Source organism: Acomys russatus, chromosome 6, assembly GCF_903995435.1.
Source record: "Acomys russatus chromosome 6, mAcoRus1.1, whole genome shotgun sequence".
NCBI lineage: Eukaryota > Metazoa > Chordata > Mammalia > Rodentia > Muridae > Acomys > Acomys russatus.
In genome coordinates, this window is record NC_067142.1 from 30789867 (window position 1) to 30804765 (window position 14899).

Sequence of the window (14899 nt, forward strand, 5' to 3'; positions counted from 1 at the left end):
GTTATCTTACCACTGAAAGCAACCCTAGTTTGTTCGCTTCATTCTAATCCTGACTCCTTAATCAGTGTACCAAAAATGTTAAGATGTAGACCTGATTCATTGATCCTTCTAGAATGTAAAACCCAAGCGGCAGTGAGTCATTAAGTAGACCAAACAGGAGCTAACAGGATAAAATTATCTTACTGCAATGAAAAATCCAAACTCTCTTTTCTCAACCTCTTTAAATCCTTTATTAACACTGAGCCCGTCCCTCCTGATTCCTTATCTCTTCACTGTGTGATACTTCAGCACAGCACCGGCTTAGATATTAAAGTCTTTACTTCAATTAACATGGGACCAAATTTAATTGAGAACGTAATTGTGCTATCTTTTACCTTTCTCTGACTGAACGAAATGTGAGTCCCTCCCTAAATATTCCACCTTCTCTCCCTTCTCAGGAACTACTGGTACCTACTTTAAATGGGATTTTATTTTTAGACTCATGTGCCTATGTGGATCTGCGCTATTATTCTTTTACAGCCTGCCTGACTTTCCCCAATCAACAATTAAAAAAAAAGTCTGTATAGCAGAAAGCGTCTTTTCTTCTTATCTTGGAAACCCTCCCACTTCACACAGCTCCCAACACAAAGGCATGGCTTTTGTCTTAAAAAAGAACTGAGTCAAAGACAATGCATTTAATTGGCTGTGAATTCTTAAGAATTAAAGATGCAGAGATGCAGTGACACACTGCTGCCTGGGTTTATTGCAATGCTTACAGGAGTAGAGACTCCTATACTATTTCCTAGTCTCCTATTTCCCTTTCCCTGGTAGTGCTGTCAAAGGGCATGCTACTGCCTGTGGAATTGAAAGCTTGACGTGTGATCCGCTGACCCTACAGTGTCAGATCCCAAGAAGCATAGGAAGCTCCTGGAAGTCCAGCATCCTCTCAAATGCTCATAAAAGCACATTTTGCTGTTGACTTGCTCTCTATCAGTCCCTATCCCAGAAGGATGAAATAAAGCCATTTAAATAGAAGGACATTAAGCTTTTGTTTGGCTTTCTGAGACCAGGAACCCAGGAACCATATTCTGTTTCCTACATGGCCAAGGCCATGGCTGCACTGGTCTGCTGGTGTCCAAGGAAAGCACTGCAGGAGGCTGAACAGAACTGGTCTTCTACCTTCTCAAGTCTCACTACTCTTTGCAGAAACCTCAACAGTTTCCTGCTACCCTCTTCTAACAAATTATCAGTTAATTTCTGCTGAGCACCCACTAAGTTCAAGTGCTAGCCCAGCACTTCATATACTATTTTCCAATCATGAGAACAACTCTTGGTACTTCACAGATATGGAAACTGAGGCTGAAGGGGGTTTAACGAGTAGCAGTAGAGATTGCGTTCAGACTCAACTTTATGTGGTTCAAAACTCTGGGGCCTTTTTTGGTTTGTTTTTCTACTAAGTTGCAAAGCCTCCCAAAAAGCTTTCAACAAAATTTCTTTTCAGTTCCAAAGGCTGGTCAACCACCCTGTCTTGCCGACACTCAAGTTGCCTTGTGACTCCCATCCTCCTTCATCCTTATGTGAGAAACCCTCCCAGAACTTTTTTTATTAGTTCGTTGAGAGTTTTACGTGCACTATTCACCCCTTCAACTCTTCCCAGATCTTTTCCATCCCAATCCCTATTTACCTCACTTTTCATCCCTTAAAAAACAAAACAAAACAAAACACCAAGACCAATTTGTGCTGTGCTGCCCGAATATTCTTGGATGTATGGTTTTTCACTAGAGCACGGGTGACATACAAGGAGCTACACTCAGAGAACACTGCTCTCTCTCTCTCCCAGCAGCTAACAATAGCTAAAACCTTCATGCAAAGGTGGGGTTTGCACCCATCTCCACACTGGGGTTTAGTGTGCTTTGGTCTGCATGGGTCCTGTTGTCACAACTGCTTTGAGTCCCTTCTAGTCAGCCACCACACTCTCTCCACCCCGTCTTCTGCAACGACTCCTGAGCTTCGGAAGGAGGGAGTACAGAATATATGTTTCATTTACGACTGCGAATTCTGTGGTCTCTTTCTTCTGACAGCTGCCAACACTGCTTAAAAAGAACCATCACCTAAAGTTCTATATGGAGTGGGCCAGTGGAAAACATAACCATGGAATTTCTGTTAATTTCTCAATAAAAGTGACGAGCCACAGGGAAGGGAAGCCAACCCATGCTTAACACCAGATGCTGCTACATCTGGGCAAAACTTTCCAAAGGGAAACAAACAATTACCAAATATGCCCAAAATGAATGAATGATGTGCAAGTCCCAGCGAGTCAGGGAGTTCTCTCTCAGCAACTTTCTGTTTCCTATTGCTGCCTCCTTACGGCATCTCATACTCAAAGAGAATCTTTGGTTTTTTCTGGTTTTCTCACTTGCAGCCAGAGCTATGATGTTCTCTATGGACTCCTGACTCTGCTTTTCAACCTGGTGTCATCTTGTGACAGTAATGAATAACTCTGAACTTGACTTTGAAGGAAGACTCCATTAGCAGAAGGAAAGTACCTACAGCAACTGCACACACACACACGGGCGAGGTCTAGACAAGACCAGGGACTGTACAAGATTTTTAGTTAATTGTCTACTAACTCATTGAAAGGAGTGCTGAAAATCGAACAACTATCAAATTCTATTGTTTCGCTGCAAGTCCTTAACTACTTTGCCTGCAGATATGTTTATAAATCATGTGTGTGCCTGATGCCCGAGATGTCAGAAGAGTACATTAGAGCCTATGGGACAGAAATTACAGAAAGTTGTGAGCTATTGTGTGGGTGCTAAGAATTGAACCTGGGTCCTTTGGAAGAGCAACCAGTGCTCTTAATCCAATTCTTTAGCCTCTACCAGTTCATGAGACCCTGAGGCCAGGCTCTCTTGCATCCCTCCCAAAAGTAATACAACTCACAGAGGCCAATTAGGCACAGTTACTTGTCCACATGTTCCTTCATATACTGTTACTTAATGTTAGCAAAAATAATTTCTTAGAGCTCTCTCCTCTAAGAGTCTAGAATATAATTTTAAAATGTCCAACAAATATTTATTAAGGAGAAGGAAAAGAAGGGAAAAAGAAGATGTTGACAACAGGTTATAAACTAGCATAAGTTCTGTGTAAGGAGTACAGCAGGATAGCTAAGCACAGTGTTTCTCTAAAACTCCACATGGGTGGGGATGGGGGAGATAAACTACCTCAAAATAAAACAAAGACATTAATTTTTAAAAGTAGATCAAAACCAAATGAGCTGAAAAGCAATTTACAGCAAGCCTGTGTGAAAGAAAAGAAGAAAAGAAAAGCCAGCACATTATTAATTAGAATCCTTCAGTGTCCTGTGGGGCAATATTAACACAAACTCCACTTAAAGAGACAATCAAAGGCTCAACAACAAATAGGAATACATTTATGCTCTTCAAAGAGCCAAAGAAAATGCAAAAACATCTTCCATAGGAAGGCTTCCTACTGTCACAGAACATTTTATCTCTGCTTTTAATCAAACAAGGCTGAAAGAATCAGGGGACAGGGAGGCCATATTACTTCTCTTAATGGGAAGGTGGAATGGAATAATCGCTCTAGTTGCCTGTAGTTTCTCTCACGGTCTGGGGCAGAGGGATGGGACCACCAGATTGTGCTTGTCAGATTGTGCTTGAGTCAGGCTGTATGGGCTTTAATGAGGATGTCTGCACTGAGCCATGTGGGGTGGGACAAAAGGTGAACAGGAACAAAGAACAGAAAGCACAGCCACAGGGTGACAGGGTAATGGCTTCCAGGGAAAGAAAATTTCCAAGAGAAGATGAAAATAAGTAGTGTAGCACCATTTGCCCATAAACGCGGCCACTTAAAACTGTAACAAAACTGAACGCCGGGCCTGGAAAGGGTCAGGTGAATCCACGTGCACTGTCTTCAGCCTGGCCAACCTGCCCCATCCCAAGCTGAATAAAGCCTACATCCCAGAGCGGGATCTCTCCAGAGCTGCTGCTGGCAGCTGTTCTCCTGGCAGCATAGACAGACAAATTCATGGCATTACTAGGCCAACAGCTGCTACAGCTCTGGGGGAAGTGACAAGTGCCTGCTGAGAATGAACTATTCTGGGACCAGTCATAGAGTCAGCAAAATCGAGGCTACAGTTTGCTGGCTGAATGGAGATACAGTACACTTCCTACTCCAAAGTTTAGAAAACCAAGAAGTGCCTTCTCTGTCCAAGCTTGATTACTTAGGTGATTTTTGCCTTCACGTTCAGCTTCATCCTTTCTATCCCTGAGGGCATGACTTCCACTCAGCGCTTTGATCATTCTCATCACTAGACTATTTTATCACACCTTCCTACTATGTCCTTTCACCTAGGTCCTTCTTTCCGGGTTTTTTTTTTGGGGGGGGGGGGGATGATTTATTTATTTTTACTTTATGTGCATTTGTGTTTTGCCTCTATGTGAGGGTACCAAATCCCCTGGAACTGGAGTTGGGAGCTGCCCTGTGGGTGCTAGGAATGGAACTCTGGTCATCTGAAAGAACAGCCACTGCTTGTAACCACTGAGCCAGCTCTCCAGTCCTAATTATTCAGGTCCTTTTAAAACATGGACACAATTCAGTTCCTTGCTCAGAAATTGCCAAAGGTCCCTCTATACTTACAGATCAAAACCGTAACTCCATAGGCCAGTGTTTATAAACCTCTGTAATCTTCTGGCTTATGAACTTTTCCAGGTTTATCCAGTATTATAGTTATAATTTATATTGTTCAGAAAAGAAGTTGTTATCGACCAGCTATGGTTTTCTCACCTCAAGGATGTTGGAAACACTATTTTCTCTCTAAAATGTTTCCTTCTCTATCCCTTCATCCTTCTCAAACTTCTTGCATTGTCTTAATTATATTAAATATTTAGGAACAATACATAGCAATTGATAGTTTTGTTTTTCCAACCCTACCCAACCAGAACAAATCACTCTTTCACATGCACTATGTATGTATGGTTGAGCGACACTGTTTTTTCACACAGTTGTTCTTCCGTACATTATGAAATTTCGGCAATGTTGCAAACACTGTCCCTCAATGCGTTTCCCCTTAAATAGTGATGGAAAGTCTGCTTTCTAGGTCATCCAAATTAATAAATATATTTTCTAGTCTCCCTTAGAGTTCAAATGGCCATGTGACCAAGCATTGTCCAGCTGGATATGAGTTAAAGACATGCATGTACCACTTCCAGGATATACCTTTAAAGAATAAAGACATAGTTCCCTTTTGTCCTGTTGCCTTTCCCAATGGATAAAACGGGGCATGGTGACAATGAGCTACTTTGGGCTATACAGCAATGGACAATAGTCTAGGGGTGAGATACGGAGCCTGACACAGTCCTGACTGGTCAATGGACTGTTATGTATAGAAAAGTCTACACCTATCTTGTATAAGCTAGTATTACTTAAAGTCTACGACAGCAGCCACACCTATCTTAACCAAACTAGTCATGCCTAAAATGCTTTTTCTGTATTAAAAAAGAAAGAAAGGAAGGAAGGAAGGAAAAGAAAGACAGACAGAAAGAAAGAAAGAGAAAAAGAAAGAGAAAGGAGAGAGGGGCATTTTTTTTTCAATGCTACCGACAGAATGCCAACACAGTTGCAGGGGCACAGCTGTCTCTGCAGCAGTACACGGCACTTGAGCACTTGGTTATCTTTTGTAACATAGAAATGAGGGAAAAGTGGGGAAATGAAAGTTCCATCGTTAGTGTTATAGGGAGATGTATAGTGCCTCACCACATTAGAGAGACTAGGCAGAAGTTAGCATGTGGATTCTTCAGATGCTCACTGGATTTAAGAAAGTAGAGCAATTGTGGGGGTGGGTAAGAAGAAAGTGAGAGAAAAGGTACAAAAGGTTGAAAAATGCCAAATGAAATATGACTTAAAATTTCACATATATATATATATATATATATAAGAATAAAACCCATTCATTTCATGTAAAACTGGAAGACTCATAACTATCTGCTTTTTGTTAACATTTTTAGGATTAGTGTGAACATAGGATGTTGCCTGGAGCTCTAGTTGAGTTTCTCTCCATCTTACCCTTATTAAGAGCATTTGTTCATTGACTCATCCATAGTCTTGTATAGGCCATACCATCTGAAAGTGCTATTATGTGACCACTTCTGACCTATTAAAGCCAGCAATTCAGATTTCAGATGTCCCATTCTGAAAAAGGAAAGCTTTTTGTTTTCAGGCTCTTTTTGAAAAAGATTTATTTCATTTATTTTGCGTGTGAACGCGCGCCTGTGCATGCATGTGTGCATGTGCGCCTGCGTGGAGTACAGAACCCACAGGCCATAAGAAAGCGATAGACTGCTGGAGCTACAGATGGTTGTGAGCTGTCTGACATGGGTCTAGAAACCCAACTTGCAGCTTCTCAAGAACAAGCATTGTAACTACTAAAGCCGTCCCTCCAGCCTGCAAGCTCATCTTACTCAGCTTTGCTTCTCTCAGAATGCATTGAGCCCAAGATTTCAGTAACTAATTACTGAAATTGACTCGGATCAATCTCCCCTTGAAACATTTCTAGCTCCCTGAGACACAGTATCCTCCCTTCTGCTTGGGAGGAGAGACCAACTCTCTTTCTCATTCTTTTTAGGTACTTTTCCTTCTCCCAGCAGAAATGTTGACTATCTCCCAACACTGGGAGGTCTCTGAATCTTAGATTTTTAGCTTTTGGCTCTTATTCCCTCTTCTACACTTAAAAATATTGTTTACATTAAAGATTTCAATAGATGTCCCCACTCAAAACCACTTAGCTACGCAGCACCACATCTCAACCTAAAATCCTTACAGTGCTCAAACTCAGCATGCACAAAGTAGACTCATTGTTCAAAACACCCGTTTCCTTGATGCCTGAATATTTATAAGAAATACCTCAATTCTTCTGGTTTCCAGGTTACAGAAACCAGGTCAACTCTAACCATTAAGATTCTTTTTATCTAATCAATTATCCAATCCTGTTTAATTTCTCAAATACCTCTTGAATAGGGCTATCATCAAGACTAAAATATCCACCAAAGGCTTGTGTGTCAAAGGCTTATTTACTGCTGTGGCACTATTAGATAACAGCAGATCCTTTAGGGGGTAGGACCTAGTAAAAGGCTAGGGCATTGGGAGATGGTCCTTGATGGACTCCTAGCCCCACCCTCTCTCTGCTTTTTGACAATAATCTCCTTCTTAACCTGATTGTGTCACATGCCACCACAAGCTCCTCAAAACAGGATCGAATCTCCGGAATCATGAGGCAAAAAAAAAAACCTTTCCTCCTTATAGTTTATTTACCTTTGTTATCTAGTCACAGTAACAGAAAGCTGGCTAGCACAAATACATCTCTAATGTTTTATATGCTATCCAATTCTACATGCACTGCCCCAATACTTAGTATCCTTGTCTTGGATTGAAACACACACACACACAATTTTGCCCATACTTTTACCTGGGTCTGTCTCTCAACATAATATCCCCAAAGGCTCATTACCATAGCGTATATCAAATATGAAATTCTATGCTTGCTGTCAAAGCACCATCCTTTGAGACCCATTCTACCTACTTAACCTCATTTTTCACTGCTTTTGAAAATATCTATTTTCTTCTATCTCTATTAAAGGCTTTTTCCTACATAGTTAGGATGGTTCTTTTCCTTGTTAACCGAGCATTCCAAAGCTTATCTTATTCCCATAGGAACCAGCACAGAGCACAGTTCCTAGCAGGTATTAAAAGGGGGGTTAACAACTGGATTATTACTCAGGATAAAAATAAAATATGGCAGGAATAAGCTGGAATACATCAAACATAAAATAGTGGTCAAAGGAGTAGAAATGGTCCCCTTTTCTAGGACCTTGCACCATCTGAACTATAGAGACAATCACAGGACTCACCTCACTTCAAATTACCTGACTGGAATTTGCTAACCGCCCATCTCCTCTTTCTAATGTAAATGCCACGTGGAAAGGAAATGCTTGCTCTCTGACATATCTCAAGGTACCGTGAAGGAGATCAAGAAATGTGCAATGGGTACTAGTTGGATGGATGTCTAAGACTCTTTCTTCCCTCTGGGGCTAGCTAGGAAGAGGAGGGGGATTAGCAGGAGTGGGAGGGAGCAGGACAGGGTGGTGTGATGGTATGGTAGTGGCAGGAGTAAATATAATCGAAATACATTATATGCATGTATGAAATGTCATAATAAAACCTACACACACGCACACCTTAGAGCACTGGACCACTGGCTGCCATGCAGGAAAGGCTAGAATTCTCATTAGCATGGCTCCCCATTTATTTTGCTCTGTCTTAAACAAAGATTGATGTGAAAAATGAAGAGTTCTTAAGGGTGTTCAGCAAATTTAAAGCTGCAGGTTCAGGAATCAACCTGGATTTATCTGGTGCCCCCTGCCTCCCCGTACGCTAGGTCTCACTCTCAAAGTTTCTAAAAGCAACTGCCATGAAATGCCTACTTAAATTGCTGGTCCTTGGTGCTTCTTGTCTTGGCTAGAAAGCGCTCGGCTAGCTTCTCCAGGTTGCGAGAGTAGTCCATCTCAATCTCAGCCTTCTTGCGGAAGAAGTCTTGCAGGTCCTGCAATAGCTGCACCCGGAGCTCACACTGCTGGTCTAGGCATTTCATCTGCTCTGTGAGCTGAGCCCGGATCTCTGCAAGAAAACAAAAGAACATGGTCAGACAGACAGCTCTAAACACACACATCACACACAGAGATGTACCTGCTTTCCATCCACTTCCCATGTACCCCAGGGTATCAAAGCCTTTAGCAAAATAGTCTACAGCTGAAATTGGCCATATGATGTGAGGTGCCCCCCCCCCAAAAAAAAACTCTTTTGGACCACTGATGCCCATTTGTGACCAAGAATCTGTTCAATTAGTTAGGTTAGCTTGCATAATAGGCAAAATAATATTCAGAGCTAAATATTTACAAAGCAATTTATTGTTTCTACCACTATTCAGAATTTGGGTTCTTTCCTGGCAAGGAGCCGAAATGAATAATCAGGTGAATCATGTTATACCCATTTTAAAGACTGAACGCTGAGGCTCAAAGAAGACAAACTATTAAAACACAGTAAGCTGGGATTCAAAGCCAGGCAAATGACTACATTCATTCATTCATTCATTCATTTATTTATTTATTTATTTATTTATTTTTACACCTTCCCTCATCATTTCAAAATATTTTTCAGTATCTTTATGAAGCAGCGCAAGGGTCATTATATCTTCATGGAGGTAGAAAGACGCCTTTCCAAGGTCAAATGGCAGCAGCCAAGAACAAAACATGTACTATGATTTCTAGAAAATCACATTCAAGGTCAATTGGTTTCATAGTTTTCAATATCACAGAATGTAAATCTTTAAGAACCTATCTTTAGAGGATGATGATGATACTTGTATCTTACTTGTTCTACCCCCCAGTAGTAGTAGTAATAATAATAATAATAATGATGATGATGATGTTATTATTATTACTTGTATCTCACTTGTTCCACGCCCCCGGCAGATAGAGGTGGAACTACGTCCAGTCCTGCTCCCGCTTCAGATTCCTACCCAGTCCTCGCAGAGGGCTAGCAATGCGATGACTGTGGAGCCACAGCAATGGCAGCTTCAGCTGCAACTGGACCTGCCTTGAATACAACACTACATGTTTTCCCGATAAGAGAGTTGGCATTCACAGCAAACAGCCTGCCAACGCTGGGCAGCTCTCCAGGACAGGCTCGCAGTGTATGTCCAGCTTATTTTACATCCAGTTCCATTAGCAACAAAATAGAGCAATTGTTTTCATCCCCTTTCTCTACCAGCATGCTCACCTCCAAGCACGACTTCAACTTGAGGTGGAAAGAAAGCACCCATCCATGTCATGCCTCTCCTTATGCATGCTTCAGATTCATTTCCTATAGCACTGGCTGAAGGAGAGGAGTGAAGTTTTCATCTGAGCCCTAGATGAGGCCATGACGCTGAAATTTTTACAACCACTCCTTCTTACAGCAATGAGGATTGACAAAGGTGCACTGGGTTTTGCCTTAGAGTACCCGAAGTCCAAAATCTATCCCCATCTTTATTGTTTCTGTTTCTGCAGGTATCAGCACGTGACAGACACGCTGGCCCTTTGCAGGTGGCCCTAGGTAATCTTCAAGAACAACCTTCTTCCTCATCTCTTTTTCCTGCCAAGCACCAATGCTAGGCAGCCCTGCAGTAACCCAACCTGAACTGAAACTGAGCACTGCGGGATTGTTTCAAGCAAGCAGAATGCTTCACAGAAAAGCGGCTGCCTACTTCATCACTCATCAAAGCTCTCTTGTTCTATGTATTCTGGAGTCTGATTACAAGGGGTGTAGGTAGGTGTGTGTGTGTGTGTGTGATCTATAGTTCATTTAAGATTATAGCTCAATAATCTTAGTCAGGGATGCAGAAAGAAACATTCTAGACTGTTTTAGGGACTACAAACAAAGTTCCACAATATTAATGTAATTCAAGAAGTAAGCTGTTCTGAAACTGTCCTGTCTATGAAATAAGTACATCACAGTGGCTTCCTGTGAGATATATCAATGTGTCTTACAAGTGCCCATGCACTTCCAACCAGCATGAGAGTCCATGCTAAATTCAACGAGTAAGCAGAGTACCACGAGCTGTATCCCATCCTTACCTCTTTCTTGACCCTTACAGAGAAGGTATATGTTTACTGAACACATTAAACACACACACACACACACACACACACACACACACACACACACACACACACACCTCATTTAATTCCCATTACTAGCTACTAAGATATTTCAGATGAGAAAAACTGGAGGTTTAACAAATAATACGTCAAGGGCTATACAAACAGTACTAACAGGGCTTATGGTGGTTAATGCTTGATAGAATCTGTCTATTATCACCTAGGAGGCAAGCCTCTGAGTATAACCTAGATTAGGTTAACTTAGGAGGGGAGATTTCCTGGCTGAGGGTGCCATCATCCCACAGGCTGAGGTCTTGAGCTTAATAAAACGAGAACCCCAGCACTCGGGAGGCAGAGGCAGGCAGATCTCTGTACGTTCAAGGCCAGCCTAGTCTACAAAGTTAGTCCAGCACAGCCAAAGCTACACAGAGAAACCCTGTCTCGGGAAAATAAAATAAAATAAAATAAAACAAGAAAGCAAGCCAAGCACTCACTGCTTTCTTTGACTGCAGACACAACTATGATCACCTGCTTCAAGCTCATGATGCCTTGACTTCCCTTCCACAGTGGACTGTACCTCCAACTGTAAGCCAAACTCTTCTTTCCATTGCTTTTGTCAAAATATTTTACCGCAGCAACAGGAAAAGTAACTAAGACGGGGCTAAAGTTAATTTAGCGTTTATCTGACTTGTCAAAGAAATGAGAAGTAGACACTCCACTGACAGCACTTTCAGAACCTCATCTTCCTGCTGAGGGATGATTCAGGGCCCCAGCATCAAGTTTAGGCTAGGCCACTGATTTACAAGGCAGCCCATATTCTGACTAATCCACAACCAGACTGGACCCCTTTCCCACATCCTCGATCTGTTCTCCACGGCAGCTTCAAAGAAAGTCCTTCCCTTCACCTGTAAGCACATCCTGAAGGGAGGGGAGGATATAGTATCCCTACCTCAATCCAGAAGAGACTAGTAATAGACATCCCCTGTCACTGGGCTGTGAGATGGTACTCGTCCCCTACAAGAAGCCTGGAAGGAAGTCTCTCCTTGTTATCTTCTTCAGAACATTGAGGAAGGCAATAAAGAAAGATTTCAGCCACCTCGGGTCCACTCTTCTGAGACAGAAAGGCTGCTGTTGTTACAATGAACAGTGGTCCTCAATAAGGCAGCTGTGCCAGCCTCTGTCCATGCACATAGGGGAAAGAAACAATAGGGCACTGATTGTCAGCACACTTGGGCCATGTGCCCAGGCTGGAGACCCCTCCATACCCGCTGACCATAAGGGCAGAAAGAAAAAGGGGCGATTTATAAGAACACAAGGAATTTCTCAAAGTTCCCTGTGTGGTCAAGTGAGTATGTATGTGCACATGAGAACACACTCAAAGACACACTATTCATATCATGGTCCACCATAGCAAATCAAGAAGACTTTACAAGTCCCCTTTATAGCTGACAGAGAAGCCCGTGGACATGATGGGCCCTTGCAGCTTCTTTCACTAGACTCTATGGGACAAGGCAAGCTGTACTTTCTAAAAGTGCATCTCTGAGCCACAGAGGCTTCCCTGGTATCTATAAAGTACCAAGTGCTAATTCAGTCACCATGAACAAGCTACATGAAGGGACGAGTACCGGAAGTGCTCTCCTCGGGGCACCGAAGTTTTGGTTTTGTTTTGAATGTTCGTTACTATATAACAAACCCACAGAAGTAAATTCCAATATGAAGACCTCAGGGTCAAATGTAACCAAGAACAGAAAGAAATCAAACTGTAAGTCATAAGAAAAATGACTTTGACTATTTTTCTACTATATTCAAAATGATACAAGAAAAAAATATTAGCTTCCCTTACAAGAAGGAGCAGTTTTTAAACAAGTTTCATGATACTCAAGAATGCCCTTTGCGATTTCATTCATTGATTCAAGTCAAAAATTAACTTCCCTGTTTTGGTTTTGCACAATTTTGTGAGTATATGAAAGCAAACCACATCACTTTAAAGGAGTGAATTTTATACTGTGTGAATTATCTCTCTCTCTCTCTCTCTCTCACACACACACACACACACACTAAATGTACCAAATAGTGCAATGCATTCTGTTGAGTTTGAGTACCATTCTGCCAACTAACAGGAAAATAGTTCCACAAAGAGACACCAAAAGGAGTGAATTTTATGGTACATGAACACTCCCTCTCTCTCTCTCTCCCTCCCTCCCTCCCCCCCCTCTCTCTCTCACACACACACACACACACACACACACACACACACACACACTGACTTTAACTCCACCAGAAGGTACAGTGTATTCTGTTGAAGTTGAGTACCATTCTACCAACTAACAGGAAAATGGCCCCAAATAGACACCATAAGAATTCTTGGTTTCAGTTTCTCCACTTTTAGGGTGAAATCAGTTCTGCATCGAATATTACTAAGGCAGATTGTGCAAGCACTGTGTCTGGTTAGCAGGCTTGGCCATGACTAAACTCCACTGGCTAACACATCACTATTCGCTATTTTCGATGAATGTCCGATCAAAACACAGCAAGGAATGTTTTATGTTCAAACTCAGGATCAGCTGACATGGCCAATAGTTTCCCCTGGGCAGCTCTGCCTCTTTGTCCATGCCTGCTTACAGCTGAGACAGTACTAACTACACCTGTCTTGGGAGTTAGAAGGGGACTAATATCTTACTTAGAAAAGATGCTGACAGTTTTCAATAAGGGCTTCACCGGAAGGTACTGGTCAGTTAGCAGAAACAGCCAAAGCCCAGCTTCACTGACACGCATGTAGCCTTTACACGTGCAACTTCCAGTGCAGATGACCCAGTCCTCTGGAAACAGTCCTCGCTTTAGAGAACACTTGGTGGATTCATCACTGTTCAGATGAGGATCGTGTTCCTATTGCTTTAATCCTGGGATAAAACTTTTGCCTTCCAAAGTTCATCTCCATATTCCAGTACTTTCTCTAATTTAGTCATAAATAACACATATTTAAGGAGAAAATGGGAGTGGAAGGCAGGTTAAAAAAAAAAAAAAAAAAAAAAAAAAGACACAGCCAGGCGTGGTAATGTTCACTTTTAATGCCAGCACTCAGGAGGCAGAGGCAGGCAGACCGCTGTGAGTTCAAGGCCAGCCTGGTCTACAAAGTGAGTCCAGGACAGCCAAGGTAACATAGAGAAACCCTGCCTCGAAAAACAAAAACCAAAACAACAACAACAAAAAGAGACACACTCTTTTAGGAAAGTCACACAGGTATATGCTTCCCTTCCTGGTGTCCTGGCATCTTGGAGACAGGTGCTGAGACTCCCACAGGCTCTGCTGCCAACATGAAACATAATCTTAGCCCATGTTTCCCCATGGGACGCTGACCTGACTGCCAGTCTTTTCCACAAAACCTACCTCACCTGCTTTTACTCCTTTCACAAACATATGATGTCACCTCAGCCACCTCAAGAACACTGATTCATAGTGCCTTCCAGAAGTGTTATATAAGAACACAACTGAGGCTTTCATCAGGTTCTCCCATCCACTACTTCTTACCAAGACCTCTGATCCCAGCAGTAAGCAGTTCCTCTCCAAACTGATCCCCAGGAAACAAAGCCAGGGTGCCAAGCCAGATGAGGCGCTTTACCTTACTCGGTTGCCTTTCTGCGAATTTAATAGTTCCAGGGCTCTTAACAATTCTTGCTGGACAGACATGAAAAATAAAGCCCAGAGAAGAGCTGGTGGCTATTACACCGCCGTTTAGTTGTAGATTCAGAACTGGAACCCGAGTCGCTAAGCTCTGAAGCCAAGGTTCTTACTGTCATCCCAAACATTTATGTGAGTGCTTTCCAAGGACTCTGAGATTACAGACAAAAATTCTCCCTTGAAGCTAGCGAGATAGTGGGGAATAAACAAAAAGCTACATCAAAGTGAAATGGTAGAAATAAGCGAAGATATACATAGTACTGTGAAAGCAGAGAGGGTGACAGCGCTACCTTCAATCTATACGATACCACCTTCTTCAAGGGCTAACGCTGGTCCTTATCTACGAACAGTTGATGTTTTTAAAAAAGGCCCGTGAGCTACTTTTAGTAAACTAGAAAACAGCAAATATTCTCCCTCCAAAGAATGTGACTAACAGCCTTTTCCTTATTACTTCACTCTATTGGATAAGGCACAGAAATCCTCATTGAGAAAATGATTCCAAACTACTACTTCCGGAATTACTGTTTCAT

The 14899-nt window shown here is 42.1% G+C and overlaps 1 protein-coding gene across 1 annotated transcript in view; it reads right to left on the reverse strand.

The window, feature by feature from the left end:
* Srgap2 (SLIT-ROBO Rho GTPase activating protein 2) overlaps positions 1-14899 on the reverse strand; it is a 222880-nt gene that overhangs the window by 124632 nt on the left and 83349 nt on the right. Inside the window, exon 3 of the mRNA XM_051147348.1 lies at positions 8478-8670. Coding sequence (XP_051003305.1) covers positions 8478-8670 — 193 coding nt within the window. The remainder of the gene's footprint in view (positions 1-8477; positions 8671-14899) is intronic.